Below are 21,797 nucleotides of genomic sequence, written 5' to 3' on the forward strand. Positions count from 1 at the left end.
TGCGTGGGAGAACTCGATCGTCGACGATTGCTCCTCTGCAGAAAAGCTGCAGCCCAACTGTGCGATTATCAAAAGCCTATTGAAGACGAGACATCGGTGGGATTGTGCTGCTGGTGTACAGAGTCTTTTATAGACTCACACCTGTCTGTGGCTGATGGAATACAATGTACAACTCAACATACTGCTGACATGTGCACTTCAGAACATTTTGTAAGGATTGGTATGATGTATCTGCGTGATATTCCTTTATGAGAAATAAAACGGACTTGTGGTAAACCATACTTATTACCCATCATGTTGGGCTTCAACTAACCATTATTTTTATGATCAATTAAAACTCTTTTGTTTGTATTACTCAGTTAATTGTTCAGTCTATAAAAAGTCAACAATATACCTTATTTTGGTCATCCAACACTCAGTAATATTAATAATCTTCATCATTTAAAAAACATTAGGTGAATAAAAGACTTTGGAATAAAGGCTCAAAGGATGTGCTGATATAGCTTTATCTGGCCATCCCTCACTCTATATATAATTTATATAATAATATTTATAATAATAATAATCACAGTCAAAACATTATTTGTCCATTTTTTCTCTATTCAGTCATTTGATTAATCAACTATTCCTTCCATCACCACACTTTTGTACATTTTATTAATATTATACTTCTATTGTTATATTCGGAATAATAAAATATTAAAAAATACTACTTAGAGTAGTGCTGCAAGAATAGAAATATAGTGAAACTGAAAAAATGAATAGATGTGCACTAGAAAACCATGAAATAGATATATTGTATTGATAACAATAAAGTTCAAAAGTAGAATAAAGCATGATAATATATAAATCATTGTCTTTATGGAAATAACCCCAAAATACTATAAAATACCGTAAATGCCTTTAAAAGGTACCATGCATCGCCTTAGAGAAAGCACAAGCCCCTATGGGAATATTACAGAAACCAATAAAGTGACTTTGTTTTCGGGCTGAGCTCCAGTTGCTTCGGCTCCAGTCGGAAGTGTTCGGGCGTTGTCGGACTCACCCGGTTCGCCAGAGGGCAGAGCGCCGAGCGCAGCGGTTCACGGCGCTCGAGACAAGCGCCATTCATCTGAGAGGACCGCGGGCACACCTGGTCGGACCGCGGAGAGCAGATTAGCGCCTGAAACAGCTCCACACAGGTGAGTCCTCATCAGGCGTCACGCTTCTGGTCCACATCCGAACATTTTGAGCCACTTTGACTCACAGAAACACGGAGAGTTGCAACTTTTTGCAACTTTTTTCGCAGCAAACTTTAAGAAGGTGCTATTATTGACGTTAGATACGTGACGTGTCACGACGTGGAATTATAACGTCTCGTGGTTTAGAAAAAGAGGCATTAAAAAAAAAGAAGTTGTTTTATGACTTTATTTCCCTCCTACCTGTCAACAGCACTCGGGTTAATCACTTGAGGAATGCGGTGCCATTAAGGACGGGGAGCCGACACTTCATATCAACTTTTAAGTTCATTTTCACCCAACTTGTTTAAAGAAAGGGACCATGGCCACGGGCGGATTCAAGCCAAACGCCACGACGGACTTTTTGGAGGAGTGGAAAGCGAAACGGGAGAAAATGAGAGCCAAAATGCTGGGGGACATAGCCGCAGCCACTGGCGCGCCCGTGGGTGCCAGCAACCCAAACAACAACAACAACAGCAACCGCACCGAGCTCACCAATAACGGCAGCCCGGACCGGAGCGCCTCCGCTGGGAACTGCCTCCCCCCCTCCTACGCGGTGGCTCGGTCCTCCTCCGGCACGGCTTTAAAGAGACCCGAGGAGGAAACGCACCACCCTGCCTCACCCACAGCCGTCTCTCCGCCGGGGAGCGACCTGACGAAGGCCACGCCTCAGACGGAGAAGGCGCCGTGCGGCTCCCCGGACTCCAGCCCCATGGCTTGCAATGACGGGGACAAGGGAAGCCCGTCGCCCGGTAAGGTCAAGGAGAAGAACAGCACCGGGGGTCTCAGCGCGAGGAAGGGGAAAGGGCAGTTTGAGAAGAGGAAGCTGAGAGAAAAGAGGAGATCAACAGGTGTTGTCAGCATTCCATCCAGTGAGGTGAGTCAGGCCTGCTTGTGTGTGAAAAGTGAATCTCCCTGCAGGGAAAGCACCTTCTTCTCCACAGGGAAGTTATTAAGAGATGAGCAGCTCGTGGATCCTTTTTGCTGTGTTGGGTTTAAATCAGGAGCTGCGTCTTTATTCAGCCTGCTGTGGAGTGATCAGAGGAGGCTGTTACTAAGACCAGGGGACAAGTGTTGGCTGTCTTACAAGGATTTAGATCATCTATGAATTGATTTTCGATTAATACCTCAGTTGTTTAGTCTATACATCTAGCCCATTGTGATGTATTCAAGTTGATTAAATTGATATGAAAGAGAGAAAAGCAGCAAATCCTCACATTTGGGAAGTTGTTTTAGTAAACTTTTGCTTTTTTTTTTTTTCACTAATAATAAATGACTCCAATGATTAATGGAATATCAGAACACATGTTGATTAAGTTTGATGGTCTAATTGATTAACGGACTAATCTTTTAAATACTAAATAAAAGAGGAACTAAACTGAGCAATGAGAAACCTTAAAAGAAGTGAAGCTATAATCTCCACTGATTTAAAGTGTCTTCATTCACTCATGTATCCTTGATTCACCAGCCCCCCCCCCCCCTCTGCATGTCACACACATTATTAGTCAAAGCTCGGTTTGTCTTATATTTGATATGGATGTCACTTTACAAATTTGGATTTTTTTTTTTTTTCCTGTTCTTGGCTTTTCTTGGGACAAGGTTGGAAACATGTTCTCACTTAACACATTATTTATACTTTGGATTCTGTGTGCGTGTCGGACGTCTATAAATAATTCAAATCAAAGAAAAAGCTTTTCCAAAAGTCTCCAAATTCCTCCCATACACGTGTCTGCTTTAATGGAACCTCTGTGGCCAGAGACATGTAAGCAGCTCTCTGATGTTTGGGAGGGGGTGTGTGTGTGTGTGTGTGTGTGTGTGTGTGTGTGTGTGTGTGTGTGTGTGTGTGTGTGTGTGTGTGTGTGTGTGTGTGTGTGTGTGTGTGTGTGTGTGTGTGTTGGAAGGAGGTGTTTGGGCGTTCAGTGTTATTGAATTTAAAGTCGTGCTTAATTCCTGCATTTCAGACACATGCAGGAACTCTGATATGAAGCTTTGGCCGCCAACAAGCCCTCACGGGCCACAAATTGTTGGAATAAATGTTTTTATTTTATTGAGGTGATGGTGGTGTTGCTCCATAACCACCCTGCTTCCCGTATCCCCTCCTCTTACAACTTGGAGTTTGACCAGCTTTGGGGGTTGGCGCTCCACATCCTGCTATTAGGTGCTCAGCGGAGCCGTTTTGAGAACTGGTCACCAGCCAGCTGTAATGCTGGGCTTCAGCTCTCCGGGCCGTGCCAGATATGTTAGATGGAGCCCATAGGCAGCTGATTATGTAGTGAAGTGGGCGAGCGGACTGTTATTTGGGGGGGGGGGGGGGGGGGGTAATCTGATGAAGTGGTGAGCTGATTTGTGTGAGCGAGGCGGAGGGAAAGAACTGGAAGTCTCTGATCCCAACTGGAGGCCTGTGGTCTCAGTACAGTCTGCAGAAACATCGCATAAGGAGACACGGCGAGTACACTCACGCGTATTTTATGGTCATTAATAACTGCCATGTGAGCAGGTCCCTTATCAGTTTGAGTTATGTAACAGTCATTAGAACACAGAATGGGATGAACAGAAAGTCGTTGGCTTTTGGAATCTGACAACGTTGCGATTTACATTTTTCATTATTTTCTGACATTTTATGGATCAAACGATTAATCAAGACAATAATCTGCAGATTAATAAAAAATAAGAACAATTGTTAGTTGCGGGCACTACAGTATTCACATTTAATAACGAGCAAATCTGTGACTTTTTTTTACCTGATAAATGACTTAATTGATGTTTCAATTATAATAATAATGTTGATAATAATGATGCCCCCTCTCAGTGGAGTAGTCCACTAATCGGTCGCTTTGGTTTCAGTTGACTAAGATTTCTTTAGTTGATTAATGGTTCTTTATGCTTTTTTTGAGCACATCTTTGGTAAATACAATATTTAAAGTGGTACTTTTTCACAACTCTTTGTGGAGAAACTCTGTCAATCAACCAATCGACAAACTAGTTCACAAAACCATCACCATTTCAAACTTGCGCTAACTGTAGCCACTGACTTAATAATGGAAGATTTATCTCTCAGATCTTCATGAAGTGAGAAACATAAACATGCTAACACTGGCAGCACAGCAGATGTGTATTCCTTTTTATTGAATGTTTCATACAAAGAGGACCAAACTATGCAGACGCAGCCTCCCCTCACACAAGCCCTGCCTTTGTGACGTGAATATGAGCGGACAGGTGTGAAAAGAGAAGCCTGGGATCACCTCCCCGCTCGCTCTGTTCAGCATAATAGCTGTTGAGCGAGATTTCAGAGCACCAGGGGAACCCAATCTTTTCCGTTGAGGCCGTAATGGCCTCATAAAAGCTCCCTGCTTTACTGGAGAAAGGACGCTTCTGCACAGCATCAATCAATTGCACCTCCTGGTCGCTCCAGGAAGGTGTCTCCTTTCTCCCCGCTCGCCGCCGCAAAAAAAACCAGAGGGCATTGTCGTTGATGCCGACCTCTGACCTTGCTCCGGACATGCTTATGCAACGGAGGAATGTGGACATGAGTAAGCGTGTGTCAGAGAGAGTTTGAGCATCTCCGCAACACTCGTAGGATACATGTTTTTGGGTTGTTTCCCGTAGGACACGCAGCATGTGGTCTGGTGGCTCATTGTGCGGCTTTTATACGACCTCGGTGAGTTATGAGGCCGTGGTCAGACACACAATGGGGAGTGTGAACTTTGTTTCATGTGGACGGCTGGACCTGGTCCACAGAGGCTGCTGCTGCTGGTGGTGGTGGGGGGGGGTGGAGCCCCTCACAGCTATTTGTCAGCTGCGTCACCGAAGAGGTCAATAGGTTTAACATGCGATACTGTGCCGAGGCGCTCAGGCAGCTAACACGCTTGTGATAGGAGGACATGGCAGACAGGAGGGGTCCTTGTCTGACCTGATCCTTTGTTCATACATTTAATGTTCTCCAAACATATCTTCACCTCTCCAGACACCGCCGACCCTCTGGCTATATCAGGAGGAGCGTAGGACGCTCACACAAGCTGCTCAGACCCTCTGGCCTCTAGTTCAGGTGCTAGCTGAGATCCCAGAGGTTCCAAAGAAGCCACATAAGCAGAATTTTAGAAAAAGGTTTTCAAGAATCAAAGAATATGTACAAGTACGTTTTATAATAGTGTGCAGTCATTAAAAACAAGTCGATATACGATGTGTTACTGTCAGAAAGCGTGAAATATTATGACTTTTTCAACCTTAAAGCTACTTACGGGAGTAATAAAAAGGGGAAAATATTTGTTTTGACAAATTTATGCTTCAGTTTAACTCAATTCAAGGGATGTTTAAAACTAACATTTGCATTTATTCAATATTTTGCTTAAAAGTCCCATATTTCAGGGTATGCAAATGTTTGTGTCTCCTATCAATTGAGGCCGTGTGCATCGGTGAGTTTTGCCGTCATGAGCTCTCTTGCTGCGCTGACAGTAATCAGCTAATGCCCGCTTTGCCTTGTTTGTGCACAGATGTGTTTCTGCTCCATTTTATTCTGCGGTGAGGTTCAGTGAAGGGTGAAGCTGTGTTTTGAAGGAGGAGGCATGCTGAGAGACCAGTTTGGAAAACATTGGATTCTGTGCAGCTGCAGAGAATGTATGTTTTGACACTGGTTTAATGCAATGAGCACTGATGTGTGTGTGTGTGTTTGTTGCCTACCGCGGGTTTGTAAGATTTTATTCTGGTGTTACGGACGGCCGTTTGAAGCTCCCACAGTAATGTCTGAATATACAATAGATCAACAACATATTTATCTTTAGAGTCCTCTTTTTCTGCTTTAATATCTTCCTCAAGGTGTTGTGTGTTTTCAGTTTTTGTTCCGCTCACAACGGTGTAAATTAAAGGTGCATTCTCTATAAGAGCTTTGGCTCCTTTGTCACACCCTGAATAATGACTCCTGTGACTCGCGCCACTCCTAAAACCCTCACAGTTTATTAAATATAAAAAGCTCTTAATTCACAGCTGTGCAGAAGAATGCGCGGATGTTAATTTGCATGTGCTTGTTTCTCTTGCTGTTAAAAGCTTCTCCAAACAAGGTCACATCATCCCAGTAAATACCACAGGGGTTTATCATGGACTTAGGCAAGCATGGAGCTATGTAGGCTGGCTGTTGTGTTTCCTCCTCATTCACTAGTTTAACAACAGGAACATTAAACTCTTTAATTAAAACACAATGTTTCTCAAAGAGCCAGAACACGTTGTTTTGTCTACTCACTGGAGTGAACTCTGGACTGTTTACGAGGGCCACTGTCACAGGGCATGTTTCAGAAGAGGGGGGTGACTAATGGAAATAAAAGTTCCAGCTGAGCTGCTCTGTGACATTTTAGGGAATTCCACCGATGGGAAGAAAGAGGAAGTGTTGGGGGGTCTCTCAGCGCCTCATAAAAACACGCCGCGCCCTCGTAATGGGCTGTGGCACGAGGTTGTGTTCGGTTTGTCCGAACGTTACGTAAACTTCAGGTCCCATTAAAGTGGCCCCCTGACCAGGTGAGGGTCCATTATGCTGTCAGGTGGCATCTCATCACTGGATTAGGAAGGAAATATAACCACAAGTCCATCAGCCCACTGCCTCACCCTGTCCCTTTCTCTTTACTGCTACTGATTTAAATGGTTCTGGAGCCTTTAGTGCTGAATGTCGGCTCCTAAGAGAAGGTCAGAGTCTTGTTAACCTTTTCTTGTTCGTCGTCGATTAGAAAGTACGTTTGTATTTAGACCGAGTTCTTGCACAGCTGCTTCTGTGTTTTGACAACATCTGACGTTTGAGAGGCTGCGTGTCCTTTTCTGTTCGATATTTTGAGTTTCGTCTGGTATTTGCACACAAAGTTTGAAGTACTTTTTTTTTGTATCCAGGTCACTGCTCTGAAGTTATGGCTGCTCAGGAGCTTTACGGAAAACAGACTGTAGATCATTACTGGAGGACAATGTACCCCCTGCACGGCATGCACAGGAATGCACAGTCATGCAAAACCTGCAGAGCCTCCGAGCACTGACGTCGCAGGCACACATCCAGTGAGGAAGAGAGAGAGAGAGGCTGCTCGTTCAGCCACTAACGCAACTCCGATCTGTGTGCTTTTATCCCAAAATTGGCGGTAAAATAGTCGACGTCAGCATGGACGAGCACTGAAACGGCTCTCCCAACAGAGGAGCGTCAGGACTCAGTGTTTGTGTGAGACATTACTCACCTCGCTGCTACTGCCTGAGTGACATGATTGCTGCCTTTGTGGCTAATCTTTAACTGCCGAGTGTGTACACATCCAGAACGTACACATTCTGCATCTATTAACCGTTGTTGTCTGGATGTCAGCTCTCTAAAGTAATCTCCTAAATAGAGCAGAAATGATTGATCCTCTGGAATTTGCATCGTTCATATGTTGAAGAGGGGCCGTGCTGAGTAAACTGGTTGAACCCAGTGTGCTTCTTAACCCGTGTAAATATTTAACCCGATCCACTTCGGCTGTTCTCTCTGCCGGCGCTGACCTCTGTCGGAGTGAATCACCTCGTCTTTGTCTGACCCTGGATCCAGCCCGTTGTTTGGCTCTGAAAGTTCAAGTAGAACTCAGAAATGTTCACCTTTTTCTTTCAGAGCGTCTCCTGTTATCCCCTTTTCTCGTATCTTCCCCTCATTAGCAGCTTAACACGACCTGGGTGTGTTGTGGTAACTGCCATGCAGCTTATAGAAATGTACTGTTTGTGGCTTTAATCCTAGTCGTTTATGGGAGGCATGCCGAGACAACCGAGAGAACTTTGTGCGTCCGTAATGTGGAACCTATTTGTCGGACATTCCTGTGTGTTTTGCTGACGACTGTGGGGAGTTGGTGAGTCAGCTCTAATCAGGCCACTCTGCATGATAAGGCATTTGGAAGCCCGTCTGTTTGTGTTCATTAAAGTAGAATTACTTGGAGACCCAAGTCTCTGTTTCCCCACTTTGCTCTAGTTTACATTCCGGGACACGTTTGACGGTTTCTCGCTCTTCTGAACACTGTGATCTGCAGTGGGGGGGGGGTCTTTGTAACTTTTTAAATATAAAAGATGAATGAATCTTACTCTTGCAAATGACGAGAGAGAGAGTGATGAGACAGGAGATGACTGTGTGGCTCACGTCTATAACTATAAAGCAGGTTTTTAATGATGCACTGATGCATGTCTACATGTCAGATATAGCATGTTTTCTGCTAGTTCAATAAATAGACATTCTATATGAAATAACCACATGGTATTTGGCATTCAATTACGATATAATTCAATTGTAAGAGGATCAGTTACCTTAATTTTCAGTACATAAGTTGAGTTTGAGATGTCGTCAATTATTATCTCTTTACGTGTAACACACAGAGTTATAGTCAATAATTCAACACCAGTGCTTTCACATCTGAAGCGGCGACAGTGCTCTGCTCACTCCGCCGTTTTATCTCACGGGGGACAATAAGCCTCAGTTCTGTTGGTATGAGTGAATGAACACCAACAGACTGATCCTGTCTGCGGTCAAACAGGTTTCACGCACTGCCTCCGTGTTATGTCACCATGGATCCCACTCAGACACTTCTCTCCTGATGATAAGCGTCACTGTTATCTGATCAGCTGATTCTTTACACGTGTAACCAAACTTGCGTCTGAGGATGAAATAAAACATCACTTAAAGAGGAAACGTGACCGACTCAAACGGAGCAGTGACGGCTCAACAGGATGATGGTTTGGTTCTTATTTCTCACCGTGGAGAGAGGACAAACTTTCATTTTCACAAACTGAACTGCAAGAAAAATATCTCAATACTGAAGTTCAATGGTGCTCTTGGCTCTTGTGTGGCCCTTGAATGAAAACAAATAGGATTTATTAGAGCAGGACACATGAAGATTTATGTGGTAATTCAGACCCAAGTGAAAATATATTTAACGCCAGCGGATTGATTAGATTTTCCTCTTTAGACAGACTGAAGATAATATACATGTGGAGGATTTTACCACCATGGCTGTACGAACCATCGCCACAGAAAGTCCCTCTTCAAAAGGACACGGTATTGAAAACAGTGGAAGCAGCCCAGGAATGCAGCTGGACCCTGGAAATGGAATAAACGTGTGGCCCTAAACTGGCAAAGGCACGGGGCCTTGATCTCTAAGCCTTTCTTCCCAACAAAGGAGCGAGAAGAGCCCACCTATTATCAAGCTGATGCCTTGAAGCTGGAGTGTCTTTGTGCTTGTGCATGTGTTGTGTTTGCCGAGGCTGTGTGCCACTCAACACACAACACTGGAGGGAGTGATCTTCTACTGACTGCACCACCCACAAAAAGCCTCGTTTAATCATTCCAGCTCTCTCTCTCGCTCTCTCTCGCTCGCAAATTACTTTTGGCACTTTTGTTTTGAGGGCTCCGTTGTATAATACAAAGTGTGTAGTACATGTACACTCATTTCCTTCTGTTTCAGTACTGCTTTATTTATCCTCGCATGCAAGGGCAGATGTGTGAGGCGGCTCACAGGACTGTGAACTAGGAAACAAGACAAAAACAGCATATCAAACCGTATAATAAAGACCACAAAAGCATTGAGCGTTGGACACTGAATTTACATTTAAATGTCCTTTTACACTGTTGGATTAAATACTAGCATAAGGCAGCGAGTTCCAGAGACACCTGCACTTTACAGTATTGCATCATTTATATGGAGAAAAGCTGACTACGGGGGAGAGTGAGGGTAATATATTCTGTCCACGCAGTTCCATTTCCAGCATGAGCTGAGAAACCTGTTGTATTATCTTCCTCCACTTCACATCAACAGTGTGTCTCTTCTGATGCATTTAGAGAAGCCAAACTAAATGACCAGCCTCCATGACGGATGTGCAGATGGGGTTTGTAACAAGCCAACCAACAGCTGTCACACTAATAATAAGTTTCTGTCCATAATATCTTGTTTTGTGTTTATATAAAAATATGAAACACCAGTGGAAATCTCTCTTTTTGGAAAACCCCTCAAACATTTGTTTTAATGGCATCATGTTTTGTGAATACTCTAAACATGTAGCAGGTTCTGCTCGGACATATTTGTAGGCAAACGCATCTGAAAAGTGAAATATTTTACATAAACTACAGTGTTATGGAGCAGGTTTCGTAAGACAACATCTTAAAATAATACCAACAATATAGTTTGCTTGAAAAATTGGAACAAAAATGTAACGTCCATAGCTTAAAAAAACCCTAAAAGCACAGAACTCCTCACCATCTGCTCCTCAGAGCTCAATGCCTCCTCACGTCTTTTAGCAGCGACGCAAAACGTTGGTTTATAAGTGTGTGTTCAGTAATAGAGCGGGTAACTGAACATGAAGGTGTGATATCAGTCACAGCTTATCAGAGACTTATTGTTACATACTGACACCATGACACCTGAAGTTACATATAGAGATATGAAGAGTAAACATGGTGCTCGAGCAACATGGAGACAAAACTAGTGCCAAGCTGTCAGTCATGACATCGTTGGCACGCCCTCTTTAGTGGACACAGATACAGTACAGTGCAAACAGAGTGACACGGCAATGCTGTGTGTTTTCCATCACTTTGCTCCTGCAGCACACTTTCTAATGAGACGATGATCGTGCGATCATTTGAGGGTAGTTCTTTAAAATGACAACGAATGCCGTTGACTGGCTGAGTCAGTGAGCTGACCTCGATCCAACTGATCATGTGATTCACACAACGTGTCCTTAGGCGTGCACCATGTATGGAGAAATGTAGCTGCATCAAAGCACATTTGTTGATGAATTGTGAAGTGTCTTACTAAGCAATGGTCATAGCAGCTGTTTCTCTGCTTTCTCCCCTCACTTTATAGCAAACTGTTGCATGATGGATGCTGCTTCTAATTGTTTTTTTTTTAAATCTGTTGCTGTCTGGCCACAAACCCGTGTCCAAACCCTTCAGTGAACGTTGAACAGACGGATGTAGAGACGCTTCAGTCATGGCTTTGTGGAAGAGAAGCCGCGCGGCCTCTCTCTGTGGCGTTAACCTTTGCCTGTGGCGCTGACGGCCTCCTAAAAGATTCATAGCCAATGAAACTTCTCAGTTCAGCGTGACAGATTGGATTTTCGTCACAGGCTGCCCTTGTTGATTGTATGCTTTTCGTTTACATTCTTGTCTGGTCCCCTTTCTTCATATTGCATCTGTCTTCTGGTATTTGGCCTGTGGATGCTTCTGGTTTATTCTCCCCCTCTGTTCTCTCCTTTTGATTCCAATAAAAAGCATCTCCTCACACAGCTCATTAGTGAATCAAACCTCCACCCTGCATACATCCATAGTAATTTGTTTGCCTTCAAATATTTCAGGCTTCAAGCTCATAAGTAAACATGAGGTATAGCTGTGTGTGTGTGGCCTCTGTGCCCTCCTATCGCTTTCTCCTCTGCTCTATTTTTCCCTTCCTTCACCGTTGGACCAGTATTCATACGTGAGGCTGTCCAGGGCAGGATGAATGGCCCGGTGTCACCACACCTATCTGTCCACGGGGGGGGGGGGGGGCCTGAAAGGTCACACAATCAAGTGCAAACGGTCGTTGGCCCGCCGCGTCGTGTTGAGGACATAGGAAGGGTTTAGCGTGTCCTCCTGGGAGTTATTTCGAGACGTTACTGAATGTAGACAGAGTGCAACAACTTCATGATTGTCACAGCGGATGGAAAAAATGCAAGTCTCACCAGCCAGCGCATGACGTTTACATTCAAATACACAAGTGGAGCCACTAGTTGAGACATTGTAGATTGGGCCTATACAGTCTCTTCAGGATGTCAGAATAACTGAAGAAAAACTTCCCTACACATTGCTTTCTTTGTGCCAAAGAAAAGGGAACGACGTCTGCAATTGTTGCCAACAAGCTCCATAAACGAAAGTGGTTAGTTTGAGGTATTCGATTAGAAATGGTTTCGTTTTGGTAACTGAAAACAGGTTGGGTGAGCGATATCGCCTGGGGGGGGTAACGGCTGCCTGAGAGGAAAGGTTCTCAGGAACGCCATGACATCTCAAGTTACGAGGAAGTTTGTTTGTGGAGATTTTTATGTGGATAACTGCAGTGATTGGTACATTTGACATTCTTTCAGTTTCCCACTTCATGCATTAAAGGGGACACATCGTGGAAACCTTGCTTGTGCAGATACATCTGGGTATCTGGAGGGCCTACCGACCCCAAGACTGTGAAATAAAGACATCCGAGTCAGTGGTTTGATGGCTGCCTGGATCAGAAAACGTGACTCAACAAGTCAATCATATTTGGCTCGTCTCCATGTTTCTCACGCAGAACCACCTGTGCAAAAGAGCGCCATACTTTTCTCACAAGCCAATCAGAGCAGACTCTGCTTTTTTGGGAGGAGAGGCTTAAAGAGACAGGTGCTAAAATGAGGCGTTTCAGACATACTACGAATACAGGTTTATTCAGACTGACAGTATGTGAAACATAATGTGTCATTTGAAGAATAAAGCATCTAAACAAATTCTAATAAAAACCCCAAATACATTTATGAACCTGAAAATGAGCATAATATGTCCCGTTTAACTTGAGTGAACAGCTCTTCACTGGGCGTACAAACATGAACCTACATATGTGGCTTCTAGTGCCTCATGTACAAAGCATTGTAATTCATCATGACAGTAGTCTGTGTATTTCCAGCTGCTTGTCACTTCCATTTAAAGCTTTAATTTGTTGATTGCTTATTGTCCAAGTAGATTGTTAAACAATACCCAATCGCTGGTTTCTTTTATGAAGGTAACTTGATTGAAACAGCTCAATCCTTTCTTGTGCCTCCACCAGGACGGGAGGTAGTTCCACTGTAAGAAAGAAACCAACCTCAAAATCAGATGAATCAATTTCTACAGTTTACAGGAGCGCAACCATGTGATCCCAGAGGGACAAGTGAAATTAAATTTCTTATTTGCGGTGCTCGTTCTCCCCTAGTCGCACGGTCTTGGCAGGAAACAGTATTTTATTTGCATGCTCTTCTGCTGCGAACCAGTTTTTCATTTCCAAGCTCGTGTACTTTTGTCACATCACGATCGGCCAGGTTACCTTAAAGGTAGAGCCGGGCTTGAATTGACAGTCTGTGTGGTGAACAGGCTGTAAGCTTTCCCGGCCCGTGCTGTTAGCTGCTGGTGGGGGGAGTTCATACGGCGCTTAGCATGACTCATGGTCTAGTTTGGTGTCTGCCAGCGGACAAACACAATGGCCTCTGTACACAATGGTCCAGCCTCCCTCCTGCTGGAATGCTAAACATGCTTCAATGGTTTCCGATACTGTATATCAGAGTATTGAGTTACTGTCGAAAAAGGGACACATTATAAAGGGTTTATCAGGGTCTGACTTTATTAATGGCCCAACGGCCCAAATGTATTTGAAACACAGACGACTCTAAGAACGGAAAACTCTGTGGAAGGGGCCTTACAATCCCAAAGTAGCCCCGCCCTAATACCCTGCTTTAATGTCTAATTTATCCAAATGAACATCATGCTGTATTGAAGAACACTTGAAACTAGAGATTGAGACCATAAACTCATGTTTACAATGTTTACTGAGGTAATAAATTAAGAGAGAAGTAGAGTCATTTTCTCATAGACTTCTATACAACCAGAGGAGTCGCCCCCTGGTGGACATTAGAGAGACTGCAGCTTTGAGGTACTTAAGTGCTGGCTTCACTTTTTAGAACTGGAGTTTGCCGCCTGGTTGTAACAATGACAAATCTTTATGGCTGGTGTAAAAACATGCAATCATTAACTTATTAATATTTAATATTACATATGACTTATCATTATTATGCATGCAGAGAGAGCTGAAAAGCATCAATAAATTAACTAAAAGTCGTCTCTGTAAATATTAAGAGTGAAAATGATTCCACGATCCTGTTTCTTTAAAAGGAAATGCAACGGGGGAAACACAGACGAGGCAAAGAACAGTCAAAAGAACGTCACTCCTCTTTAGATGTTGTACTTTTGGAAAGGAAAACTTCTCTAAACGGGAAGTGTTTAAACGTGCAGTGCTTCTGACTGGAAGTCGGGCTCCTCTGGGACCTGCGGCGCATTCGTGAACATTAGTGTGATTATTGTGGTAATGCAGCTTAAAGAAGCAGACTATCACATGCCGACCGTCGGACGTGTCCTCTGGTGCTCCTGACTTTCTGTTCCCACCGTCTCTCTGGAGGAAACTTCTTGGTGTTTAAGTAACAAGCTGCTCTGAAATACCACGAGCGGTAATAACTCCCCTTTGTGTTGTCACGTAGCACGCTCGTTTCTCAGCCATCTTTACCGCCGGTCCACCCTCCTCCCACTCACTCAGAGTTAATGGGAGGCCTGTCGTGTTTGAGAAAGTGTCCACCCTCCACTTTGAGTCCTTCTTAAGTGGAGGATTCGGCCTGTCTTCCTGCACAGGAGGGAGGAGGGTGAAACTCTTGAGGGAGGTAACGCAGCAGTAGGCGCCTGCCACCAAACATCTCTTCTGTCTCAGGGGAGAATGATTTATAACGGGGATGGATTTGCCCCCCGAGATCACTTACATAATGTAACTGTGCATGTGGTGTTATGCAACTGAGTCCTAGCACAGGAGCCGTGTTGATGCACCTCTTCTTTAATCAGGAGGATGGTTTTGGATTTCGTGGACGAGACAGATTCTCGAGTCCCGAGCTGTGTTATTTTATTTCCAGCAGGGATGTTGTGACACGTCTCATTGTGACAAGTGTTGGTTCAGGACCTGCTGTGAGCTGTGAGCGAGGTGCGTTCAATTAATCTGGCCGTGATTTCCAGTCGGCTTCCTCATTTGCATGCAAAGCTCTGCTGCTCTCTCTCTCTCTCTCTCTCTCTCTCTCGCTTCAAGCTTAGACCTGCCCTTCTTTCCCCAAGTGATGCTTCAAAGAACAGATAAAGTCTTGAAAAATTAGGAGGGTGCAATCACCTGTGTGTGGCTATATATTTACCTACGAACAATGATGTGCCGTAGTTCGTAGACGTCCCACGGAACTTGTGATCTTGAGTAACGGCACTTCCGCGGTTATTTTAACCCAAACGATGAGATCTATTCCTAAACCCAACTAAGTGGTTTTGGTGCCTAAACCTACCTGACGAGGCTTTTCGTAGGATATCATATGAACTGTTGCATGATGATACGTTGGCATGTTGCAGGTGTTGCAAGAGTTGTGTTTTTAGGGAGGCGCTGCCTTCACTCTTCAGACTTGAGTGTTCCGAGCAGAGTATGAAGGGTTCAGAATAGATAAGGAGAAATGGTTTTATATCAATCAAATTTGGGCTCAACAAGCTTGGGTTTGGCTTTAAGACATGCCTCAATGCACATTCTTTTGCTTTGCACTCTTTGTCTCCATCCCTTCCCCCCCCCCCCCCCCGATAAGCGGGTTGGGCTTTTTCCAAGGATATCCATTAGCCAAATACTGAACTAATTCCCCCACTCAATCTCTTGCATTCCCTCGTTTCTCTGTCTCTCCCTCCTCCCCTCACATACTCACCAAATCCAACCCTTTTTTCTTTTTCTTTTTTAAGATAAGCCACAGCAGGGCGCAGGGTCGTGGTAGCCTGCGGAATGACGGGCAGCCATTCCTGTCCAGCGCCCGAAGAAAAGCATTTCACTTGTCCAGACCCGTGGTCTAATTTTCCCAGAGTCTCACGAGGAGAGCCAGCGTTCTCATGAATAACAAACAGAGCTTTGCTCGGGGGAGTGAGTTCACACCGGCTCTCTGCCTCTCTGCTTTCTCACCTTCGATCTTCAGGCTGCTCCTGAAAGCCCCGCAGAGTTTACTGCACATTTTCTGGGGCGATCCTCTCTGCGTGCTAGACTTCAGGAAAGGGAGCAGTGGGATGAGCATGCTGTAAATCCACCTGCTCCAAAAAGAACAACAAACACAGCCGACTTCATGCATCTCACAGGAGGACGTTGACAAGCTGACGAGGCATGCACACGACTTTATTTATGATCCTCCAGCTGCTGTCATCTTACACCTTTAGGTTTGAAGGCAGCTGTGCTGGCGGATATCCGTCCTCAGTCAAATTTTCCTTTCTGTGTCCTTCAATCACAAGGTTGGCGGTTCTATCCCCATCTCCTACTGTCTGCATGTCAAAGTGTCCTTGAGAGAGACACTTAACAGCAGCCTACTGCTCCTAATACATATACTTAAGACGTGTTGTACTCAGGGGTCAAGTCTCTTGTGTGTGACGATGAAAATAGTGGAACCTTTAAGTGTTTACTTATCCAGGTGGAGGAAAGCTCGAGAGCTCCTATAGCTTAGCAAACTGAGTGGCTTTTCTAATCTGACATCCTCACAGAAAAAAAGGAAGAAAACTGGCAAATAACCAGAAATGTGCACATACACAGAGGAGGGGATAACTATCCACGTCCTCTCTTATTTGTATGTAAATACGGAGATGCAGCGATGCGTTGAATCCGCCCCTTTAGAGAGAGCTAGACGGCAATGGAGAAGGGAAATGTTATTGTTGCTGTGAGCTCGTCCACTGACTCGTGTGTGTGTGTGTGTTGCGTCGGGTGGAGTGCTGAGGAATGCACTAATCACGCTACTGTGCTGCCCTGCCCTTGCCAGCCACATTGCCTTTTGTCTGCACTTGGCAACCATTTCTCTCTTTCCATACAAGACACAGCGACGTAAAGGTCCACAGCAGCTAAAGGAGCGGGACACGTTTATCGTCTTGGTCTTCCAGGAAGAGGTGACCCCCCCCCCCCCCTTAACATCCCAATCCTGCCTTCTTCTATCGCCATGACGGGAATGTTGTGACACAATCAGTAATCCAGGCCGAACTGTACCACAGAGTACACTAGCTCAGTCTTCTCTCTACTCTCTCACAGCCTCCACAGCTCCTCACCTGTATGCAAACAGAAGCAGTGTGTCCTGCAGGACCTTGATGTTTACTTAAACCTATTTAATGAGGCGTTAAACTCTCCACAGTTAAAACAGCCAGACACTGTCTGCGCAGGAGCTGCTTGCTTTTGCATAGCAGAGAGATTTCCTCTGAGCTGAAGCATGAGACGTATTGTTTCCTAGAACACGCTGCGCTCTACTTTCCTGCAGTGCAACTATACTGCAGCTCTGCTGATTTGATGAGACGTTTGTAACCAGTTGCATTCCTACCAGATAAAAAGTAATCTCGGACTCTGGCACATGGTTTGATCGTTTGGCCTGAAGCGCAGTGCATTTTTCATTTGGCTTATTTGAACTCCCTCCAGAGCGTTCCTCACATCATTTTCCATGTGATGGAAATGAATGATTGACAGCAGAAAGTAGAGCTTTGAGATGCTGACGGCACAGATATGAAATTGACCTTTTGCTTTTTTAATATTCGTTTTATATTCGTTAACATCAGCATTGTCCAATTCAGAAACAGTTTCTCATCCATCAGGTCCATAGTGTGACTGACTGAAGCGTTGAGGATTGCTCATGTGCAGAATGGAAACTCTCTTTAGCCAAAGAGTCGTAATTGATTGAAATGCTTCCGTAACAGCTACTTTATGCCAACTCAGCTAACTAACTGCATTCACTATCGCTCTTAAATTGCCTACCACTGGATTTAATCAGCGTCTTCATTTCAAGCTCCGATTTCAAGCGCTTCTTTTATTTTGGGGTTAATGTGAGCTAAGTGGTTGGTGGTGCTTGAGCACAGCCAACAACAAGATGAAAATCATGGTATCTAATTAAAAAGAATTGCAACCTAAACGTATTGCGAGGTAGATGTCCAGCCAGGATTGCAGTGTCACAAGTTAGAGTAACTGGGACATTGTTGCCTGGAAATTCATTTTGATGTTTGCGTTTCTAAATTTCAATATTCAAAGCTTTGAGCAGCACAAACACAAGTCTGTAGACAACCAATGTGTTGGGATGGCGACGGAAGTAAATAAGTAACTAAAGATTTGTTTCTAAAGCACTTTTTTTCAAATATAAGTGCTTTAAAATACAATAAGTAAGCACTAAATATGCAGTGGGTCTCCTCCCGGAGAGGAGGGTTAACAGGAGTTGTAACACTCGTAAGTTAGTACAACTGTTTGTCTTTCCACTTCCCTGCAGAGCCTTTATGGCCTGTTACAGGACCAATAGATTCTGTTGGCTTTACAGCATCTATAAATACACGGAGCCATTCACAGAGTATAATTATGTAATGTGAAATGTCAGTAAGACACAAGAGCACGTCGGTGAAACAAAACCCTGTTTAACCCACCAAAACCTTTTCTAGTATATTTAACGCCTCATAATGCGATGAAAGAAAGGCTCCAAAGACGACTCCAGTACGCAAAGAGTCGTAACAACTGTGTCTGCTGGTTGACCTGCAGTCGTTCCTGCAGTAAATGGACATTAAATATAAGTATAAATTGTATTGCCATATGTTTTTTTTTTTACTGTTTATTGATGTCGATAATCATCGCAAAAATAAATATATTTAATAATAAAAATTAAAAAAAATGATTTACCAATAACTGTTTTTATAGGTAGAGGAAAACAGATTTAAAAAAACTTAAACGAAATAAATCTCCTAAATGTATCCTCATCGTGAACATTTTTAGGATTGTTGTAATGCCCAGCCCTCGTTTTATGTCACACCAGTAATTGGCTTTGCATCACTGTTCTAACGGAAGCTTCTACCTTTACTCTATTATCATCTCAAAGTACATCGTAGTCAAATTAAACCATTTATTAATGACGACCATTTCTGTGACAAATGTTAATCACTGGCTAAATGTTTAACGTGTCAAAGATCTGTGAGCCTTTAGGAAGCCTGCAATTAAAACAATTAAAAGCACATCAGCCACCTTTTTCTGCATAGGTGTGTGTGTGTGTGTGTGTGTACTTACAGAGCAGCGAGTGACGTCAATGTAATGCTGGAAAAGTCCCGTCATTGTTTACTTTGGTTACGAGCTTTGCTGTATGTCAACACACACTATCAGATGGCTTTCTGTGGAGCTTGCGCTCTTCATTAGAGAGGAATTCACTTGAAATGACTGTAATTTGTGTAACTGTGGCAAGTTATTCTTTCCACATTTACTGCTTTATTTGCTCGGGTTTTTTGGCACCAAGCATTTTGGGGTATGTAGTCGACTGAAACCATAACTCGAGGGTTGTTACGGCTTCTACATTTAAATTAGATTTTGTCCGTATAGGGAAAATGCATTCAGCCGCTGTTTCGTGGGAGGAATTGCAGTGTTGATTGCTCCAGAGAGTTTGTCTTGAGGAGAGCAGATGGTAGCTTGAAGTTTTCTCGCCCTTGAGGGACGAGGAAGGAGGGCTGGTGCGGAGCGCGCCTGCATGGAAAGACCAGACCCCTGCCCCAACGAGATAACGGCTCTTTTTCACCCCATTAATGCCGGGAAGGACGTAATCCGTGAGGAAAGAGAAAGAGAAAGGGCCGCAGGCATGCAGCAGTAAGAGGCAAAAACATTGTTACCTCGAGTGGAAATTGCATACCATAATCACAGACTGCAGTCACACACACACACACACACACATTGTAGACTTTCCCCGTCCAGCTTCTTCTGCCTTTATCAAATCCCCTCACTCATTGTTGAAGAGCTTCCAGGAATGCTGTGCCACATGTTTGTTTCTTTACAGGAAGTGTTTGCTGTTTCCCAGTTCCAGAGTAGCTTTTCAGTTGATTCAATTGAATTCACTCAAAGATGTCAGTGCGCATACTAAAGCCACAATATTTGTATGAAATAGGAGACGCTGCTGGACAAGATTTAAAAGACATTGCGGGCTGTGGCGAGACGTGTTCCAGGAACATCTGAGAGAGCAGAAAGTAAACTTTTATGTTTAATTGACAGCGGCTTTCCAAAGTTATTGGATAAAATGAATAATAAAATGAAAACAGAAATGTACGGCTATCAATAAATGAATCGACTGGTCTGAAGCCACAGCCGACCCGTCGCACGAACACAACTTGATTATTGAAACGGTTTTGAGTAAGAAAGTAATAAATATGTTAAGGAAATAAGTGAAATAAGTGAAAGATTACATATTTGATACTGACTCTAATGCAATAGCTGTTACAGAAATAAATATAATGACATTCCAGTATTGAGAAACACAATGACAATAGTAGTTCAGTAAAGTAGGCGAGACCTGGACCACGAAAACCAGCTCTGTAAGGACGCAAACACGGCATATACATGAGACCCACAGAGAAGAGACGAGAGAACATAATCCTGTAATCTCCAAAATACAGTATACCATGAAGATAAGTTCAATGTATATACTTTGTAGTTTGGAATTTAGACAGATTTTAATGGAGCTTACACCACATGAGCCGCCACAGGGCCACTTTACCGGCCCTTTAATCGTCCTTAACTAAGCATAAAACACAGAGGATGAGCCAACAAAGCGTCTTTTGTTTGTCCTGAGACGAGGACATGCAGAGCGAGCCCACGAGTGCACGAGAAGAAGACTCACTTTCATCTCCATTGTCTCGTGTTTTGATACGTGCCTGCTGAAGCACAGATAAGACTGTACCTGCCAGAGAAATGACACTGCTGTCTCAGTCTGTTTGTTGCGAGGCCTTTGGATAATATCTCTTCGCTTATTGAACACTGGTTCAGCTCAGGGAGCGGCGGCCCGTCTTGTCTTATTAATCTCTCGCCATGCGTCGCTCTCGGTGCAAAGTCAGCACCACAGTGTCGTCTGTGTTTAGGTCTAACTTTTCTATTTGGTTTTTACTCACACGAACATCTGCATTGGGATAGCCGGTCCGGTCTGGCACGAGTGGTCAGCGGCCACACAAGTTTTAACGGTTCCTCCAGATGTCATTTTCATGTTCGGCAGCTGCACAGGAGGGATTTGGGGGGGGGGGGGGGGGGGATGTTATTTTCCTAAGTGTCTGCTACTCATCTCTGCTGGCGAGGAGAGCCGACTCTGGAGAGAATGTGGAGCAACCTGCCAAAGCAAACCCACAGAAACTCGATGAGTGTCCCACCGCCGTGGCTCTGGGGATCCACTCGCAGTTCATTGAAATTCCTCTGATATTGGAACCTGGCTCACCGATCATCCGTTCCTCCAGAAGTAGAGACTCGCACGCACCGTCGCTACGGTGGCTCTTATTCATTTTCATAGAAAAAACCCTGAACTTCTGCCCTTCTCTTTGGTTCTCATTATCTCCGCCAGGTGTAGGCCAGTGGGGAGGCTCATCTCACCCATACCACTGGACCCATTAGCCTCATATTAGTTGTACTCATTTATAACTGTATGCTCAAGGACCTCTTGTGGTTACAGGGATTTAGACTTTTTGAAAACCTATTTTATTGACTTGCTTTATAACCTCATTGACTGCTGACTCCTCACTCCTCCTTAACTGGTCATAACTGATCAATAACAACAAAAGGCATTCCCAGTGGCCAAAAACAAGCCTTACGTAGTCTGTTTGGTCTCCTATTGAACCGGAGCATCTGCAGATTTAACTCCATACCAGATCCACTAACTTTAGGCATGATACGAGAAGAGTAAATGCCTGTTTTTGTTCTCTTTACCGGCATCTTGACTTTAATAAAGACAAATCATTTCTCTCAACGCCCTGCAGCTCTGAGTGCTGGTTATTGAGCTGTCAACTCTCATTCTATTGCT

The 21,797-nt window shown here is 44.0% G+C and overlaps 1 protein-coding gene across 1 annotated transcript in view; it reads left to right on the forward strand.

Annotated features, from left to right (window-relative positions):
• The first annotated feature begins 1,052 nt into the window (after nucleotides 1–1,052).
• The window catches only part of pawr (PRKC, apoptosis, WT1, regulator), a 48,129-nt gene continuing 27,384 nt past the window's right edge, over nucleotides 1,053–21,797 (forward strand). The window contains exons 1-2 of the mRNA XM_079183830.1: nucleotides 1,053–1,181; nucleotides 1,432–2,094. Coding sequence (XP_079039956.1) covers nucleotides 1,540–2,094 — 555 coding nt within the window. The 5' untranslated portion in view covers nucleotides 1,053–1,181; nucleotides 1,432–1,539. The remainder of the gene's footprint in view (nucleotides 1,182–1,431; nucleotides 2,095–21,797) is intronic.

This window comes from Pholis gunnellus (genome assembly GCF_910591455.1).
Source record: "Pholis gunnellus genome assembly, chromosome: 22".
Classification (NCBI taxonomy): Eukaryota; Metazoa; Chordata; class Actinopteri; order Perciformes; family Pholidae; genus Pholis; species Pholis gunnellus.